Below are 20000 nucleotides of genomic sequence, written 5' to 3' on the forward strand. Positions count from 1 at the left end.
GTCAAGGAAGCGGCATCAAGGTGAAGCAATTACCATTGGCTTACTGGTATGGCTTTTTACGTACCGGTGATGATTTGTATGGCAATTTATACAAGTACCTGACTCACCAAGACTGACCAGCAGACCTGAATATCAGTTGCCTACTGCACAGTTTGCAGAAAGAGAAAAACTGTTCCTTTCATTGACCTGTGAGCAAGGCGACAGGAAGCACTCAGCAGCACATTGCTTTGTCATTGCCGACGTTTCTGTACTTCTGTGGTGTTTGTTCAAGTTCATAACACCATTTGTGGGCGTATGTGACCATGTTTGGTTTAGTGCTTGTATCTGAAACATCACTGCTCTAGTATTGCATACCACACATCACCACTTTGTTGATGTCTAATGATGTCATATATTATGTATTAAAGCAGTCTTTTGTTCCTGAACTTTAACGCAATGCAATTCATTCTGCTTGTGGATGCATTTATTCATTGCTTTGTGATGCACTTTAATATACTGTATCTATGGCAACACGGATATAATGGACAGATGGAGGTGTGTGCATGTGTGTGTGTGTGTGTGTGTGTGTGTGTGTGTGTGTGTGTGTGTGTGTGTGTATGCATTAATGAATCAATCAATTTGTCAGTCCTTCAATCAAATATGTTTAATGTCCCCATAAAAATGCAAGGAACATTGTCTTGTGGGCGACAAGACAGCATGAGGAATTGCAACATGACACAACGCATTACATTCATAGAACTGTGAAACTATCAGCACATTCAAAACGTAAGAAATACCATCCATAAAACCACAGGTCAGTTCTTTCTCTCTCACACAAATTCTGCAACCTCCTCCCCCATCGCCCTCTGCCCCCCACCCTCTTTTAACCACCCCATGCAAGGACCCCATTCCTCATCGTCTCTGGCAACTCCCACTCGTAATCCTCACAGCATTGATAAAGTTTAAATACATCAACAACACCACTTTGACTCCTCAAAGATCATGAACATGAACAAATATTTCTCCACATAAGCGACATTTCGTGTTTGACTTTGTTTGGATGAATGAAAAGAAAGGAAAGACACAAAGAAGTCCTTCATTTCATACAGACATACTTGTAAAAGAAATTGTCTGTCTGACATAATTATTATTGTTTTATTTAGTGATTACTTTAACAGTTGAAAAGTGTCTGTATGCATAACAGTGAGAAACATGCTTACAGCTGTACAGTTGTTCTTGGCATCGTTAGTTCTGTGGTGACTCTCACCACTCCTGACCTACTTCCATTGCTATTGTTCGCACTGCCAGCATTGTGGGCATCGCTTTTGCTTGGGGTTACGTAATGGTTTACATCATGATAATGATGTCATCTAACAAGTTGCTGGTTATTGTCGTAGTGGTCGGGATTCCATTCAGTAGTTCGTTGTTGATGCTGTTGTCTTTGTTGTTGTAGTCCATAGCAGAATATTTTATTGCATTATATTCGACAATAAACATAGACAATATATTTTGTGACTTTTACTGTTATTTGTGTGGTACTGTTTGGTGTTCTGTTTGTACAAAAGTGTCATTCACTGATGTAAGCATTCACGTTCCCAGCTGTTGAATGAGGTAAAGATTACAGCAAGATGTCACTGTTGGAAGGACACCACTTCATCATCAATGTCCATACAACTTAGATTAATTAAAAGTGGTTTCCATGGTCACTGGTTGATCATTTTCATCTTTAGTATTGTTCAAAATCAGAAGAAATGTTAACTTATATTATCATCATTTACTTGTCAAGGTGCAATTTCATTTCAATATTTGCAATTACTGTTTGGACATACAAAAGAAATTAATTCAATTTTGTTGAGATGTGAAATGACTGAACGGACAGCAGTTTTGCGATTGTTCCTGTTCTGAGCGGACAAAACATTGTTACACAACCATGGCACGCCTCTGGCCCTACAACCAGCTACAAAGAGAAACATACATGATAAAAAGCCTGTGCACAAACAACGGTAACACAACCGCCTCTAAAATAAATTCCAGTGGTACACTGCATCAGCCAACTTCACCTGCCCAGCGAAAAGAAAAGGGGGACGATAGGGATCAGACCCCAATGTGAACAAAAGTAAATAACAACACATTGCAACCACTAGGTCGTCGTCACACACACACACACACACACACACACACACACACACACACACACACACACAAAGTCACACACACACACACACACACACACAAAGTCACACACACACACACACACACACACACACACACACACACACACACACACACACACACACACACACACGCGCGCGTGCGCGAAATACAGACAGATAGGAAGAGAGAGCGAGAGACGAGAAACAAAGACAGGCACAGAAGCTGAACGGGGTGCCTGCTATTCAAGCAAACACCACAACCCGGATCATGCTTTCTTTTTGCCGCAGCGGGGCATGGAATGCAATGAACGAGCTTTCGAAACGTCGCCGTCTGAAAAAGAAAAAGAAGGTAACAAAAGTATTGAAAAAACAACAAAAAAAAAACAAAAAACAACAACCAAACAAACAAAAACAAAAGCGAAAATGTGTTTGCAATCAAAATGTATATTTGTCACAGAACTGACCTTCAAAACTGCATGTTTTGGTGATTAGTCTGTGCAATATTTTGAAAGCCTCTCCCACCATTACCACGCTATCTCTGAGTGTGTGTGTGTGTGTGTGTGTGTGTGTGTGTGTGTGTGTGTGTGTGTGTGTGTGTGTGTGTGTGTGTGTGTGTGTGTGTGTGTGTGTGTGTGTTCACATCAGTAACTATGCATTTCTCGTTCTCTCCTCCACTTTCTAACACGTACAAAAACAAACATTTCCTTCTCAGTGACAAAGATGTACACGTAATGTCTACGAACTGATGTCCGACCCTGCAGTTTGTGAAGACGACAGTGGCAGTGCTGTAACTGGGAAGACTGACTCACTCCAGTCTTTTTCCGTCTTCACACACACCCTTCATACACTGCACGCACATATAGTAGCCTATTCTCGAACTGTCAAGTAACTATAGATATTGACATATGTATGACAGGGAGAATAGGGTGATGTGGTGAATTCTGTCTGTCTGTCTGTCTACATTTATGTGTTTATATATCTTTCTGTCTGTCTGTTTCTATTCCTGAAATGCACACCACGCCTGCATTCATATTCTACACGTATCATTATGTAAACGTGTGTATATAATTACATGTGTATATAATACTGATCCCCTTCACCCCGCACACTCACACTCACAATCTCTCTCTCTCTCTCTCTCTCTCTCTCACCGTGGCTCTCTCTCTCTCTCTCTCTTGTTGAGAATATTTTTAAAAGGCACAGCCGTATACAAGCTGTTGATATTCAAATGTTCTTCCTTGTCGTGTCGATTTACCAAGGCCCCGGCTTTCTTGTCACTTCAGTGGCTGACTGACAGTGCGGGTGTGCACAGTGTTAGTGTGTCTGTGTCATCTGGATAGACAGTGTTAGTGTGTCTGTGTCATCTGGGTAGACAGTGTTAGTGTGTCTGTGTCATCTGGGTAGACAGTGTTAGTGTGTCTGTGTCATCTGGGTAGACAGCGTTAGTGTGTCTGTGTCATCTGGGTAGACAGTGTTAGTGTGTATGTATCATCTGGGTAGACAGTGTTAGTGTGTCTGTGTCATCTGGGCAGACATTATCAGTGTGTCTGTGTCATCTGGGTAGACAGTGTTAGTGTGTCTGTGTCATCTGGGTAGACAGTGTTACTGTGTCTGTGTCATCTGGGTAGACAGTGTTAATGTGTCTGTGTCATCTGGGTAGACAGTGTTAATGTGTCTGTGTCATCTGGTTAGTGTTAGTGTGTCTGTGTCATCTGCTTAGGCAGTGTTACTGTGTCTGTGTCATCTGGGTAGGCAGTGTTACAGTGTCTGTGTCACTTCCCGGTAGACACTATCGGGTGTGTCACTGTACTTTGACATGTAACAGTGTTGGTATGCTGGATCATGATGAGAGTGTCAGCGTTATACGGGTATACAGCGTTTAGATGGGTCGAAAGAACTGGGTATCGATGCCATCTGGGTAGACAGTGTGAGGTGTTCGTGTCATTTGGGTAGACAGTGTTAGAAATTTCTGTCATCTGGGTAGACAGCGTTAGTGTGTCTGTGTCATCTGGGTAGACAGTGTTAGTGTGTCTGTGTCATCTGGGCAGACATTATCAGTGTGTCTGTGTCATCTGGGTAGACATTGTCAGTGTGTCTGTGTCATCTGGGTAGACATTGTCAGTGTGTCTGTGTCATCTGGGTAGACAGAGTTAGTGTGTCTGTGTGATCTGGGTAGACAGTGTTAGTGTGTCTGTGTCATCTGGGTAGACAGTGTTAGTGTGTCTGTGTCATCTGGGTAGGTAGTGTTAGAGTGTCTGTGTCACTTCCCGGTAGCAATATCGGGTGTGTCACTGTACTTTGACATGTAACAGTGTTGGTATGCTGGATCATGATGAGAGTGTCAGCATTATACGGGTATACAGCGTTTAGATGGGTCGAAAGAACTGGGTATCGATGCCATCTGGGTAGACAGTGTTAGGTGTTCGTGTCATTTGGGTAGACAGTGTTAGAAATTTCTGTCATTTGGGTAGACAGTGTTAGAAATTTCTGTCATTTGGGTAGACAGTGTTAGAAATTCCTGTCATTTGGGTATTTCAGTTTCAGTTTCACTTTCTCAAGGAGGCGTCACTGCGTTCGGACAAATCCATACACGCTACACCACATCTGTTGAGCAGATGCCTGACCAGCAGCATAACCCAACGCGCTTAGTCAGGCCTTGAGTGCATGCTTACATATTTGTGTACCTATGAAAGTGGATTTCATTTTATGTAATTTCGCCAGAGGACAACACTCTCGTTGCCATGGGTTCTTTTTCAGTGCGCCAAGTGCGTGCTGCACACGGGACCTCGGTTTATCGTCTCATCCGAAAGACTAGACGCTCAGTTTGATTTTCCAGTCAAACTTAGGAGAAAGGGCGAGAGCGGGATTCGAACCCACACCCTCACGGACTCTCTGTATTGGCAGCTGAGCGTCTTAACCATTCTGCCACCTTCCTCCGGGTAGACAGTGTTAAGTGTTGGCGTCATCTGTGTTACCAGGGTGATGTAAACCACGATGTTTACAGCTGAGTGGTGTGGATGTCTGCTGTGACCATGGACCACACAGGTGTAGGCGTTGTCTGTCTGTGGCTTAGTGCGGTCATGTGTGTCGTCCATGGGCAGTCACATTATGGTAAGTGACTCCGTTTACATATCGTCAATACGTTACAGAATTTGTGTGGTACACTCGTTTGCGTATGTATTTTGTCTTTATGTATTATATTTTTTGGTTCGGGTAGATGTGGGGCTCTAGTGATCTACAATTTATTAATGAAAACAATATTCATTACTCCTTGTTCAATTCGCCTGTCTGACTTCAACCAATACCCTTCTTTGTATAACCATCTACTTTGCTTGTCTGATGGGCGCAATAGCCGAGTGGTTAAAGCGTTGGACTTTCATTCTGAGGTTCCCGGGTTCGAATCTCGGTAACGGAGCGAGGTGGGTATTGGGTTGGTTTTTTTTCCGATCTCCCAGGTCAACATGTGTGCAGAGGCACGTTAAAGATCCTGAAATCCATGTCAGCGTTCAGCGGGTCATGGAAACGAGAACATACCCAGCATGCACACCCCCGAAAACGGTGTATGGCTGCGGGGAAAAAAAACGGTCATACACATAAAAGCCCACTCGTATACATACTAGTTGACGTGGGAGTTGCAGCCCACGAAGGAAGAATAGTTTACCTGTCTGTAAATCCGTCTCTGTCCCTTCAGTGGATCAGATAAATTATACGTTAATGTAGACTTTTCACTGGAGCACTGATTACTTGTAAGAAACAGCCAAAAAAAAAAGTTCAAGACAAGGTGACAAATAGCATAATTTTACACTGACAATGATTACACCAGGTTATCGCAAGTCACCAATCGTTTCTATAAAATACATGACACCCCCACCCCATCCTCTAGGATCAAGTTATTTCTGAATCAACACACCAGGTGGGTCACACCGACCAGCGTTGTGAAATAAAATGCAGGCAGAGCTTCATGTTTCCTTCAGAACGTTCAGAAGACACGTCATGGTTGAGAGAAGCCTCAGACCAGTGAACAAAAGGTCCCACAGCTCACATTGTTCAAATTGTGAAGATCTTTTTTTCAGTCTCGTGTCTGTGTGATTGTCTGTTCAGGACGTTCTAGATGGAATATAATTCAGACCATCTAGAGAGAGAGAGAGGGGGGGGGGGGAGAACTTAGGTTCACTGGTGCTGTTTTTCCTGATTTCATAATGTAAAGCTGGTTTCTATGGACCATCCTGTCACCTCCTGTGTCAGCACCAGTGTCTGAACAATGAATGTATCAAGGACACAGGACTGTGTGAAGAATGTTCTGGTAACTACCAAGGAAACACGTGTTCTGGTATGTTGTCTTGTTGCAGTCCTTGTGAATTTCAGAACTGGAGTGAGAATGTCGAGAATGTAAGAACACTGAACACTGCATTGCTTAATGATATCAGCTGTACAGTCCCAGTGACACGGAGTGGAAATCAGTTGTGAAAGAATGAAATAAAATGGAACAACAACAACAGCAACGCCAGAACAACAAAAAACAACAAACAAACAAACAAAAACAAACAAACAAAAAAACAACACTTTTAGCATTGTGGTCCAGTAAACTGATCTATTAAACAATACATGTTTTTCTTTCTTAGAAAAGTAAGTTAATACAAATGCACCACTGTAGTTTGGGCATTCAGAGAGAGAGATAGAGAGATAGAGAGATAGAGAGAGAGAGAGAGAGAGAGAGAGAGAGAGAGTTATTCTATTAGATATGTGCATGTGTTTATTTCTTAAAAATAGTAAATTAATTCATGTATATACGCCACTTTCTTATAAAATGTTTTGCACTACAAAAAATCCAAGACCTGTGGTTCACTGGTGCTGTACACCCTGATTTCAGAATGTAAAGTCGGATTCTACGGACCATCCTGTAACTTCCAGTGTCAGCACCAGTGTCTGAACAATACATGTAACAAGGACTCAGGACTGTGTGATGCTTGTCCTGGTAACTACGGAGGAAACACGTGCTCTGGTATGTTGTCTTGTTCCATTGTGTCTCTGAGCTTTTGAGCCAGGAAAAAAAGAAACTTTGAAAGATTTAGTTTACTGTTGAGTCCGCAATTCAAAATACTTTGCCAATTGCTGATCTCACTTTATGCAGTATTTCAGCCTAAGGTCACTGTAGTTTGGGTATTCAGAGAGAGAGAGAGTGAGAGAGATAGATAGATAGATAGATAGATAGAGAGAGAGAGAGAGAGAGAGAGAGAGAGAGAGAGAGAGAAAGGGGAATCATTTTATTAGAAATATGCATCTTTTTCTTTCTTAAAAAGAAAAGTAAATTAATTCATGTATATACGCCACTTTCCTAATGAAATGTTTTCCAATACATTAAATCCAACGCCTGTGTTTCACTGGTGCTGTATACCCTGATTTCAGAATGTAAAGCCGGTTTCTACGGAGCAGCCTGTCACCTCCGGTGTCAGCACCAGTGTCTGAACAATGAATGTATCAAGGACTCAGGACTGTGTGAAGAATGTCCTGGTAACTATGGAGGAAATACGTGCTCTGGTATGTTGTGTTGTTCCATTACTTGAGAATTTCAGAACGTGAGTGAGAATGTTGTGTTCTAGAGCATTGTGCAAAAGAAATGTTATTGGCATACTATAGGCGAATGGGTAAGAGAGTGAAGCACCCCCGCCACACACACACACACACACACACACACACGTGCCCACACAAACACACACACACGCACACACACACACACACGTGCCCCCCCCTCCCACACACACACACACACACGCACTGGCTGACTGACATATCTTATTGTCCGTTCAGCAAATAAAGCCCTCTACACAAGTTCTGACCAAAACAAAATGTCATCCAAATGTATGTTTACATATTAATAGAAGTAACTCACTCACTCACACACACACACACACACACACACACACACACACACACACACACACACACACACACACACACACAGATAAAAAAGTAAATTGATAGGCGAATGGATGAGAGTGAGAAACACACACACACACACACACACACACACACACACACACACACACACACACACTTACACAGATACACAGACACAGGCGCAGACACAAACACACACACACACACACACACACACACACACACACACACACACACACACACTGACTGACTGACTGACTGACACTGGTCTTGTCCGTTCAGCAAAAAACCCACACCTCTACACAAGTTCTAAACAAATCAAAACATAATATATGTTTACGTATTGATAAAAGTAACACACACACACACACACACACACACACACACACACACACACACATACACACACACACACACACACACACACACACACACACACACACACACACACACACACACCAGTTCCAAAAGATGGACAAATAAAATATTTTATAAAATTTTCGTTCAAGTTCCACTTCTTACAGTTTCTTTGTCCACTTGTTCTGTGCCTCAATCCTACTCATGTGCCATTTACCGGAAACGAATGTTAAATGCTTTTATGACTTAAAAAGTCTTTTAACGAATAAAACCGTCTATATTTGTCATTAACCTCTATTCCCGAATGTTAGTTTTGTTTGTAACAAGAAATAAGTCTGTCTTTAAACTCATTTATAAAGCTATATTCATTTTCAACTCATTCACGTAGTGAAACAATACCAAAACCATTTTCGCATGTCTTTTGCACACTTGAAACCAAGTTAACATGGTAGGTTTCGTGTTGTAATGTGAGCATTTCATAAGCCTGTCTGCATAATCTTGACATTGGTAATCTCAGCAGTTTCAGGCAATATTTGACACAATGTATCACCGTTCCGAAATGCAATGGGCATATGTTTCTCCATATATCAGATTTTTGATGTATGCAATGGTCCATTCAATAATCTTTTAATCACACAGGCATTACTTTTTCTACCTGTTAACCATCCTTTTCTAAACCCAACACCTCAATTGAGTACAATAGATTTGATTCAATATGTGTGTCAAAGTGTTTCCTGAAGAGGTAGATATCAAATGTTTTAATCTTTCAAGAGATTTCAATATTCCCATTAACCATTTATGCCCTTACTACACATGTCAATCATGGCACTACTGATGCATTATTTTGATGTGAAAACCATAGCTAAATACTTTATTAATTTGAACTTGAGTTGATTCTGAAAACCAATATCTGTAGCTGACAATAAAATACCATCATCAGCAAACAATAACAAGATTTTCACAATACCAGGCAACAGTTTGTATACCATGTTTCCCACTCCTTGATAAATCAATGTACCCAGTTCATCGCGGGAAAAAATGAAAATAGTACGAGGCTACATAATCAAAGGCCCTCTTCAAGTCGACAGGAAAATACAGTTAAGAGTTAAGATAGATAGAGAGATAGATAGATAAATAGATAGATAGATAGATAGATACATGGTGTGTGTCCGTCGAGATCGATGATGACCATCGTTGTCAACCAGCTGGGGGATGTGGGGAGGGTGGTGGTGGTGGGGGGAGATGCTCATGAATCTATCTGTGAATGCGCAGATGGCTGAATAGTCGAATCTGCGCACGAAATGTTCGCTGATAGTTGGGGTAGACAAAGACATATCATTGTCAGGGAGCTTGTTTGCCCGTGACTTTCTGGCCTGTCTCTTCTGAACAGCTGCAGCAGTCCTGTTGGCCTCGTACAACTTGACGCCTTTATGCACAGCAGCGTGCCATTTGTCACGGTCCACTGCAGATTCCTCCCAGGAGTCAGGGTTATTATCAAACGCTTTCAGAGAGACTTTCAGAGTATCTCTGAAGCGCTTCTTCTGACCTCCATGTGATCTCTTCCCTTGTTGCAGCTCGCCATAGAAGAGCCTTTTGGGCAGCCGATGGTCTGGCATGCGCGCCACGTGTCCAGCCCAGCGAAGCTGGGACTGCAGCAGGATGGTGAAGATGCTGGGAAGGGTGGCTTTTGCATGCACCTCCGTGTCTGTCTTGCCACTTGATGTTCAGTAGCTTCCTGAGGCATGTTGTGTGGAAGTGGTTCAGCTTCTTGGCATGTCGTTGGTACACTGTCCAAATTTCGCAGGCGTACAGTAGTGTGGGGAGAACTACTGCTCTGTAGACCTTTAGCTTGGTCTCAAGACCAATGCCTCTTCTGTTCCAGACATTTGCATAGAGTCTACCAAAAGTTGCGCTTGCTCTTGCAATCCTGACGTTCACTTCATCGTCGATGGTCGCATTTTGTGACAGTGTGCTGCCAAGGTATGTGAACCGCTCCACTGCACTGACCGTTGACTGTGATGTTAGGCTCAACGTGGGGTTTCCCTGGGGCTGGCTAAAGGAGAACTTCAGTTTTCCTCGTGCTGATGGTAAGGCCGAAGTTCCTGCCGGCAGTGGCAAACTTGTTGACGCTGAGTTGCATGTCAGCTTCAGATCCAGCGTTGAGGGCACAATCATCAGCAAACAAAAAGTCTCTGATGATGTCTGCTATGACCTTCGTTTTTGCTTGAAGCCTTCTGAGGTTAAACAGCTTGCCATCTGTTCGGTACTTTAGGCCGATTCTAGCATCGCTATCTCTGAAGGCATCAGTAAGCATTGCAGAGAACATGAGGCTGAACAGTGTTGGAGCCAGGACGCAGCCTTGCTTGACACCATTTGTGACAGGAAAAGGAGAAGATGTTTCGCCATTGTCGTGGACTCGAGCCTGCATGCCTTCATGGAATTGGCTGACCAAGGAAATAAATTTCCGAGGGCATCCGTACTTGGCCATGATCTTCCACAGTCCCTCTCTACTCACGGTGTCGAAGGCCTTAGTGAGGTCGACATAGGTGGAAAACAGATCAGCATTTTGCTCCCGACATTTCTCTTGCAGCTGCCTTGCAGCAAACACCATGTCGGTTGTTCCGCGCTCTTTCCGGAATCCACATTGGCTCTCAGGCAAATGACCTTGGTCAAGGTGTGCTGTGAGGTGGTTTAGTAGGATCCTGGCAAGTATCTTGCCTGCGATAGAGAGCAAGGAGATGCCCCGATGGTTATCACAGGCTTGCTGGTTCCCCTTTCGCTTGTACAAGTGAATGATAGATGCATCTTTGAAATCCTGGGGGATCGTCTCTTCTTTCCACATGAGTGAGTACAGCTGATGGAGCTTCTCAGTCAGCACAGTGCCTCTATCCTTGTAGACCTCTGCTGGTATGGAGTCTGAGCCAGGTGCTTTGCCACTGGATAGCAAACGGATTGCTTTCTGGGTCTCAAGAAGTGTTGGCGGATCGTCCAGTGCTTCGTTGATGGGGACTTGTGGGAGACGGTCTATGGCTTCATCATTTATGGAGGAAGGGCGATTTAAGTCACTGCTGAAGTGCTCAGCCCAGCGTTCGAGAATTTTCTCCTTCTCGGTGATCAAGGTATTCCCATCTGCACTGAGGAGGGGGATGATCCTGAGGATGTGGGGCCGTAGACTTCTTTTAAGGCATCATAGAACCTCTTCATATCGTGCCTGTCAGCATATCCCTGGATCTCATCAGCTTTGTCACTGAGCCACTTATCCTGCATCTGACGTAACTTTTGCTGAACAGTCCTGCGGATGGCATTGTACGCATCCTTTTTTGATGTGGACTTTGAGTTGCTCAGGTAGGCTTGATGCAGACGGCGTTTCTCATCCAGAAACTGCTTGATTTCATCACAGTTTTCATCAAACCAGTCTGTAGATCAGCTCGTGCAGGGTCCTCCAGTTTGACTCCACATTCTGGTTGTCCAGAGAGGCGGATTCCAGATGATCTTCCAGCAGCTCCACAAAGGTCTGTTTGATGGTGATGTTTTTTCAGCTTAGCGATGTTGAGCCGTTTTGGAGCCTTCTAGCGTTGGGGGCGTCTCGGGCTGGATTCGAATATTCAGCTTCGAGACTACAAGGCGATGGTCTGTCCAACACTTGGCGCCACACATGGTCTTTGTCACACGTACATCTTGCCTATCCCTTTTCCTGACGATGACGTAATCGATGAGATGCCAATGCTTTGAGCGAGGGTGCATCCATGACGTCCTGTTGTGGGTAGGGAGGCAGAAAACTGTGTTGGTTATCAGCAGTTCGTGCTCTGCACAGGTCTGAAGCAAAAGCAATCCATTTGGGTTGCAGTGGCCCACGCCGTGCTTTCCAATCACTCCATCCCAGGAGATGTAGTCAGAGCCAACTCTAGCATTGAAGTCCCCAAGAATGATAAGCTTATCTGCTTTAGGGATAGCAGCAATGACAGAGTGAAGGTCCTCGTAGAACTTCGCCTTCACTTCATCTGGGTTGGTCATGGTTGGGGCGTAGGCACTGACAATGGTGAGGTGCTTCTGGCCAGATGCCAGTGGGAGTTCCATGGTCATTAGCCTATCGTTGACTCCCTTTGGGATTCCAGCTAGCTTGCTGACAAGTGCTGTTTTTACTGCAAAACCAACGCCAGCCTCACGTCGCTCTTCGCTTCCTCGTCCACTCCAGAAGAAGGTGTAACCAGATCCCCGTTCATAGAGCTCGCCTTCGCTTGCAAGCCGAGTCTCACTCAAGGCTGCGATGTCAATGTTGTATCTGGCGAGTTCAGATGCAACTAGTGCCGTTCTCCTTTGGGGTCTGTCCGCGTTATCTCTGTCCAGGAGAGTCCTTATGTTCCAAGCACCAATGGTGAGAGAAACGATCCTTGTTTTTTTCTTTGTTTCGAACGCTGATGTAGGGTCCCTGCCAGCCACGGTATGCTGGCCAGGGTGGTATGGAGCAGGCAATTTTTAGGGCACCTTTTCTAGCCCTTTCCTCATGCCAGGGAGGTGAGCAGTGACATTCCTAAAGAGGGCTGCTCAGGCGCTCAGACGGCTGCCGAGCTCCATCGCTGCTCCTGTCGATGAAGAACGACCCTATGGCCTGGGCCGCCTGCGTGCAGGTCTGCGGCTGCGACTGCCAGTGTACCCACACCTGTCGTTTCGTTGCTCGCCTGTCGCCACAGGACTTGGGGGTGATGAAATGATGAAGGATGAAAGGTCATTAAGGATGACTGATGACTTGCGCGATGAGTTTGTTTAAAGTGAAGAGGAGTTGCGCAACGTCGACCTCACTCTCTCGTCCGGGTCCACCAATTTCCAGTGGCAAGACTAAGTCGAGACGACTGGAGGATGAGCACGGATGCTGTGGATGACCAAGATATCCTTTCGGTGTCTCATCTTGCTCTCTGCACTCCACAGTGCGTTGCTGTAACCGCCTTCCTCTCCGTTGAACCGATAGGTTTCTTCCGCAGATTCTGCCGGATCCAGACTTCGCATGCATGGGAAGACACACACCGGGGGCCAACTGCGTGTGGCATGCACACAGCACAGTGGAGCTAGATGGCTGTCGGTGGCTCTCCTGAGCCAACGCCCTTTTATGGATCTCGTTTTTAATTCTAGCCACCCACCTCACCAGTCCCGGAAGGGAGCGGTGGGAGTGCCGGTTTAGTCGCCGGCAACCCGACCCTGAACAGGTTGTACTGGATTACAGGTTACCAGTAGCAGATCTAATGACCTGACCTGACCTGACCTGTGCAGATATAGATAAGATAGATTTAGATATACAAAACCTTGCTCCAACTAATTTCCAGTCACACCTAATTACTTCATTTAAAAAAAAAAGGTTCACATCCATCTGACCAAATACTGGTGCCTGGCTTGGGAACGTGGGGGTGGGGGGGAAAAGAGGAAATGAATAACAAAACAAGGTTAAAAAAAACACAAACAAACAAAAAACAAAGAAAGAAATCAAAAAGATGTACATACACTTTCTTGAAGAGGTTCCTGTAGGTGATCTTCTTCAGCTTCTCCAGGATGAGGTAGATGCCGCAGCGGATGAAGAACGCCTCGTGTTTCTCCAGAGCCTCGTTCAGCTGTAGCAAGTTGCCGGACGCCACAGCTTTTGTGATGTCAGCAAACTGCAGGAGATCATATTTACGGAGCAGGTCCTGCTTTGACATGTGACCCAGCAGCATTTTGACAGGGATAAGGTAGATGAGGATGAAGTGCTTGTTCTTCTTGCTCTCACGGTGACAGTGCTGGAAGGCAAAGGTCAGGAACTCCTCCGCAGCTTTGAAGTCACTGTCAAACATGTTCTTCCTACCCACATAGAACCTGTAGGTGATGAGCTGGAAGAGGCTGAAGCGGTCCTTCATGGGCAGCTGGTCAATGGATAGATAGATAGAGAAAGAGAGAGAGAGAGTGAGAGAGAGAGAGAGAGAGGGGGGGGGGGGGGGGGGTAGCGAGTTTATTTTATCAAAATGAACGCTGCTGGCATATTTATGAAAATAAGAATGGCGAGTATAATATAATAATATAGGCGAGTTCGTAATTGAGAGACAGCAGTGTGTGTGTGTGTGTGTGTGTGTGTGTGTGTGTGTGTGTGTTTGTGTGTGTGTGTGTGTGTGTGTGTGTGTGTGTATGTGTGTGTGTGTATGTGTGTGCGTGCCCGCGCGTGTGAGTGTGTGTGTTACTAAGAGCATAAATTAGCAATGGAAATTATAAGCTCAGTTTCGTAGTTAGATATATTTCGATGAGTATATCAATGTAAGAGTTGGTTTTCTTTATATATTGTTCAGAACATTCCTAAGCCATGTTATCAACTATTTTGGTATGATTTGAACATGTCCCTTATTTTTGAGAATCTGTTGTTGGACTCACTACATGAATGCTATTAATACATTTTTCATGACTATTTTGATCTTCTGTTTGTAATCTTCCATATCTCAAAAGGGGTGAAAGGAAATCAAATTTTGAGTCTTGAAGTGTGTGTGTGTGTGTGTGTGTGTGTGTGTGTGTGTGTGTGTGTGTGTGTGGTTCTGTATACCCTTATTTCAGAATGTAAAGCCGGTTTCTATGGAGCATCCTGTAACCTCAAGTGTCAGCACCAGTGTCTGAACAATGAATGTATCAAGGACTCAGGACTGTGTGAAGAATGTCTTGGTAACTACGGAGGAAACACGTGCTCTGGTATGTTGTGTTGTTCCATTACTTGAGAATTTCAGAACGTGGGTGAGAATGTCGAGAATGTGAGAACAGTGAACACTGCAATGTTTTATGTCATTAGCTGCGTGGACAGTGGTGGTGAGGCAAGAAAGTGGAACAACAAGAACAACAACAAAAACAAAAAAGCCTTTTTCTACGGAGCATCCTGAAACCTCTGGTGTCAGCACCAGTGTCTGAACAATGTATGTAACAAAGACTCAGGACTGTGTGAAGCTTGTCCTGGTAACTACCAGGGAAACACGTGTTCTGGTATGTTGTCTTGTTGCAATGTGTGTGTGTGTGTGTGTGTGTGTGTGTGTGTGTGTGTGTGTGTGTGTGTGTGTGTGTGTGTGTGCGCGCGCGCGCGTGGAGAGAGAGAAGAAGGCGTGAATTAGTTGTTGGCTTTACGCAATGTGGATTACAAAAGGTTATTGATATTCATGATGTTTTATCTTATTCATATTTTTCAAAAATAAAAGCATGAAAATTGGTTATATATATAAAATGAAATGACAGTTTTGACACCATTTTGCCAGATCTCTATCTGTTTTTGATTTACTCGCAACACCAGCAACCTATCAGATATTTCAGCAACCAGAACACATTGGTCGTCTTCAGACGAATCAACCTCACCGAACGTTTCACCAGCGGAAGTATCACTGTCCTCACAAAACGCTGATGTTTGTTTTCTGATTGTCACATGCTATCCCAGTTATTTGTTTTAAGAAATTGGACAGGCAAAAAACATTCACTTCCATGAATTCAGCCTATTTCTTGTTCTTTAGACGTGGACATGCCCTACTTTGTGTTCGACTTTCGTAGATATTCCGAAGACAGAGAGAGAGAGAAAGAGAGATCCATGCAGTGCTTTCGTTAAAATCAATAATGAAGAAAAAGCAAATGAACAATATATACTATACACGAGCCTAATAAAATGTTTCCCTCTACAATACATCCAAAACCTGTGGTTCACTGGCGCTGTACATCCTGATTTCAGAATGTAAAGCTGGTTTCTACGGAGCATCCTGTCACCTCCAGTGTCAGTACAAGTGTCTGAACAATGAATGTACCAGGGACACAGGACTGTGTGAAGCTTGTCCGGAGAACTACCAGGGAAACACGTGTTCTGGTATGTTGTCGTCTTGTATTCTTTATGATGTGTGTGTGTGTGTGTGTGTGTGTGTGTGTGTGTGTGTGCGCGCGCGCGTGCGTGTGCGTGTGTGTGTGTGTGTGTGTGTGAGGTGGGGGCTGAATGGGTGTGTGTGTGTGTGTGTGTGTGTGTGTGTGTGTGTGTGTGTGTGTGTGTGTGCGTGTGTGTGTGCGTGTGTGTGTGCGTGTGTGTGTGTGTGTGTGTGTGTGTGTGTGTGCGTGTATGTGTGTGTGTGTGTGTGAGGTGGGGGCTGAATGGGTGTGTGTGTTTGTGTGTAAGTATGTGCTATCGATAGAAAAAAAAAGAGATTTGGAAAGATCAAATCAAGAGAGAAAGGGAAGGGGAAGGGAGGCGGGGGGTGGGGTGGGGGTCGAGAGACTGGCACTGACACTGACACCGACACTGGTTTCCTTGCCATTGGCAGAAATACCCTTTTGCCGGGGTGGGGGGGGGGGGGCTACAATAGATACTGACATAGTACCGATAAACTTCGGCATAAATTGTTTGGCTGTAACTGAAATATGTCCCCAAAAGGAACCAGTCATCAATCAGCTAAAGCATTCTCACCAACACTCACACGCTCACGCACAAACAATCAGAAACCCACACGCATAAACAGACATACATATCGTCACATAGTGATTTTAGGAGAAAAGCTGGAAAAAAAATTACAAAAGATAATAAATCAACCCTCTCTAAATATTGATACGAGGGGTGTTCATCAAACAATTTCCCCTGACCCACTTCCCATGTACTGAAAGGAAAGAAACTTGGCACAGTTATTAGTCTTTCTCTACATAGATACCACTAAGGGTGACACACCTCTCCCATCGCTGTATGCAGCTGTTAAGACCTTGCCCGTAGAAATCTGCAGGTTGCACCAGAAGCCACGACCTGACCTCAGAAATAAGCGTTTCATTGTCTGGAAAGTGCTTGCCTTTCAAAAATGACTTCATGGCTGGAAAGAGGTGGAAGTCAGATGGTTTGAGGTCGGGAGAGTTAGGGGGTGAGGAAGGATTTCATAGCCGCAGGATATTGCTTCCGTGTGGGCAACATGCAAGTTGTAAACCGGGTTATTTCCTTGCAGGATGCAAACAACTTTGGTCAGTATGCCACGCCTCTCGGGTTGATGGCCTCCCGCAAGTTCCGCAGCAATAAAGAGTAGTATACCCAGTAATTGTGGTACCCTTTGCCAGGAAATTCATAATGACTACTCCGTGCTGGTACCAAAATACCATGAGTATGACTTTGTCCGCCGAGGGTTGGAATGTACCTTCTTTGGTGGTGGTGAGTCAAAATGCTTCCGTTGCTTTGACTGGGCTTTAATCTCTGGGTCATAGTGATGGACCCATGCTTGATCTGTCAAAGAAGTCGTGGCTTACGGGGCACATGGCTAAAAGCACCAGGGAGCACGTGGCTCGTTCCTGCTTCTGGAAAGTGTGAGCAACCAGTGAATCCATAGTGCAAGCAACCTCCGCATGTGCAAAAAAGACAGACTCTACACTAATCGTGGCATCTTGGGTTAGTTGGTGAACAATTATGCAGCAATCCCCCCAAAAGGCGGCTTTCGCAATGGATGGTGTCTTTATGGCGGACTGTAGTCGCCCGGGAATGGGATCCGCTTCCGACCATGTCTGACCACCTTTGAACTGACGATGCCAGTACCTACGTCATATGATGGGGCATCCTCCCCTTAAGTCTCGTTTCTCATATAAATTCCTGAAGTGTTCAAACCAATTATCTAAACTAATACTATTGCTTACATATTTTTTCTTCAATGATATTGAATGCACATTTTCCCAGAATTGTTTTTGATTACTTATAGAGGATACTAATTTATCTAATATAGCATTCTGATATTCTTTCTCTTTCCATTTAATCAAGTGTTTGTATTCCCTGTGTGCAATACAAAATGCATTTTGGTCACTAACATCACCTGTACGACGTGCTGTTCTGTACAACTTTCGTAAGTTCGTTCTTGCTGCTCTACATTCCTTGTCGTACCAGTCGTCTGTATTTTTATCTGATCCTATACAACATTGTTTGTTCATACATGCGGCACTTTCTGTGATGCATTTGTTAAAGATTTCCAAAGCTTCATTAATGTTATGGTCGATTAAACTAACAGCCAATTATAACATTTTATGTGTTCTGTCAGATTTCATTGATTTAGTAAATGTTTCAGCTAGCTCATCTTTCCACACAAACTTATTAATAATTTGTTTCTCTTTACGGGTTTCTGGTAACTACGGAGGAAACACGTGTTCTGGTATGTTGTTTTGTTACAATGTGTGTGTGTGTGCGCGTGCGTGTGTGTGTGTGTGTGTCTGTGCCTCTGTCTGTGTGTGTCTGTGGTTGTGTGTATGATTGTTTGTGTGTCTGTGCATGTGTGTGTATGTCTGTGAATTAGGGAGTTAGAGAGAGAGAGAGAGAGATGTTCCAGTTCATTACACATGACATGACTTCACTCCCTGATTTCAGAATGTACAGCTGGTTTCTACGGCCAGTCCTGTAACAAGAAGTGCCCGCCCCTTTGTCTGAACAACGTATGTGACAAGACCACAGGGCGTTGTGCTGCTTGTCCTGATGGCTACCGAGGAGATACGTGTTCTGGTATCGTGTTATCTATGTGTGCTTCAGGTGTATGTGAATAGAGTAGTGGTGGTGATGGTGGTGGTGGTGGTGGTGGTGTGTGTGTGTGTGATGCTGTTGAAATCATTGTAGTTGATTAATGAGAGAAACAAATTCAGATCGTTTTTTGTATGTGGCGAATTCAAAACATGAAATGTGGCGGGGAGAGAGCAGAGGTCAGTTGCTGGTTTTAGGGGAGGGGTGTGTAAACAGAATTTTACAAAATAAAATGTTAATATTGTACAAGAACTCTGGAGACCACATCTGCTGAGCTGAAGAAGCTCAAAGGACAAGATCAATGAATACAATAAATAAGTGCAATAAAAAACAAAAAAATAAGAAATTCTCACTGTAAAGATTTTTAATGTTAAGACAAGCCCCAGACACCACAGAGAGAGAGAGAGAGCCACCCAACACATAACTCCATTCACTCATCTATCAGTGCACCATGCAACATATTCCAACACTGGCTAACAGAAGAAAATTGTTAAACCTATATGACCACGTGGTTATGCTTGTTGTGCTTTTTGCCTAATATTCATAGCTCCTGATATAATTTTTGCTAACGAAATTATCACCTCATGAACTTCTGATGTTAACATTCTAATGTTAGAACCAGTTAGAATCAGAACCAGTGTTGAACAAGACAGTGGATTTGGGCTGTGTATTCACAGTGCTTTCTAGATCACAGTTATCAAAACACTCTGATTGCAGAATGTAAAGCCGGTTTCTACGGACCATCCTGTGATGTCTCGTGTCAGCACCAGTGTCTGAACAATGAATGTATCAAGGACACAGGACTGTGTGAAGCTTGTCCTGGTAACTTCCAAGGAAACACGTGCTCTGGTATGTTGCTGTCATGTTGTTATTGTGAGTTTCAGAATGTGCGAATGAATGTGCTAATTGTCTGTGAGTGAGTGAGTGTGTGTGTGTGTGCGTGCACGTGTGTGTCTGTGTGTCTGTGTGTGTGCATTTGTTTTGGACAGGAAACTGAGAGGAGAGAGAAAGAAAGAGAGAGAGGCTTTTGACGCTTTGACACTTTAACTCACTCCCTACCTGATATCAAGTGATGACAGGCGAGAGCGTTCCCTACTGCTTACCGCTATACACGTTCTGACTTT

The 20000-nt window shown here is 44.0% G+C and overlaps 3 protein-coding genes across 6 annotated transcripts in view; 2 read left to right on the forward strand and 1 right to left on the reverse strand.

The window, feature by feature from the left end:
* LOC143295800 (uncharacterized) overlaps positions 1–1432 on the forward strand; it is a 43076-nt gene extending 41644 nt beyond the window's left edge. For all 4 annotated transcript variants that reach the window (XM_076607425.1, XM_076607426.1, XM_076607428.1 and 1 more), the window contains one exon: positions 1–1432. This exon is cut by the window's left edge and continues 523 nt beyond it. The gene's annotated coding sequence lies outside the window, so the exon portion shown is untranslated.
* LOC143296653 (uncharacterized) overlaps positions 1–20000 on the forward strand; it is a 68802-nt gene that overhangs the window by 13295 nt on the left and 35507 nt on the right. The window contains exons 2-8 of the mRNA XM_076608683.1: positions 5111–5243; positions 7003–7134; positions 7539–7670; positions 14952–15083; positions 16096–16227; positions 18730–18861; positions 19594–19725. Of these exons, the coding sequence (XP_076464798.1) occupies positions 5150–5243; positions 7003–7134; positions 7539–7670; positions 14952–15083; positions 16096–16227; positions 18730–18861; positions 19594–19725 (886 nt within the window). The 5' untranslated portion in view covers positions 5111–5149. The remainder of the gene's footprint in view (positions 1–5110; positions 5244–7002; positions 7135–7538; positions 7671–14951; positions 15084–16095; positions 16228–18729; positions 18862–19593; positions 19726–20000) is intronic.
* LOC143296185 (PCI domain-containing protein 2-like) lies at positions 11794–14284 on the reverse strand (the record flags this gene model as incomplete). The annotated part of the gene is made up of 2 exons (XM_076607994.1): positions 11794–11847; positions 13877–14284. Coding segments are annotated over 2 exons (462 nt in total), but the record flags the coding sequence as incomplete, so codon positions are not given.

Source organism: Babylonia areolata, chromosome 21 (assembly GCF_041734735.1).
Source record: "Babylonia areolata isolate BAREFJ2019XMU chromosome 21, ASM4173473v1, whole genome shotgun sequence".
In the NCBI taxonomy this organism is placed as follows: Eukaryota; Metazoa; Mollusca; class Gastropoda; order Neogastropoda; family Buccinidae; genus Babylonia; species Babylonia areolata.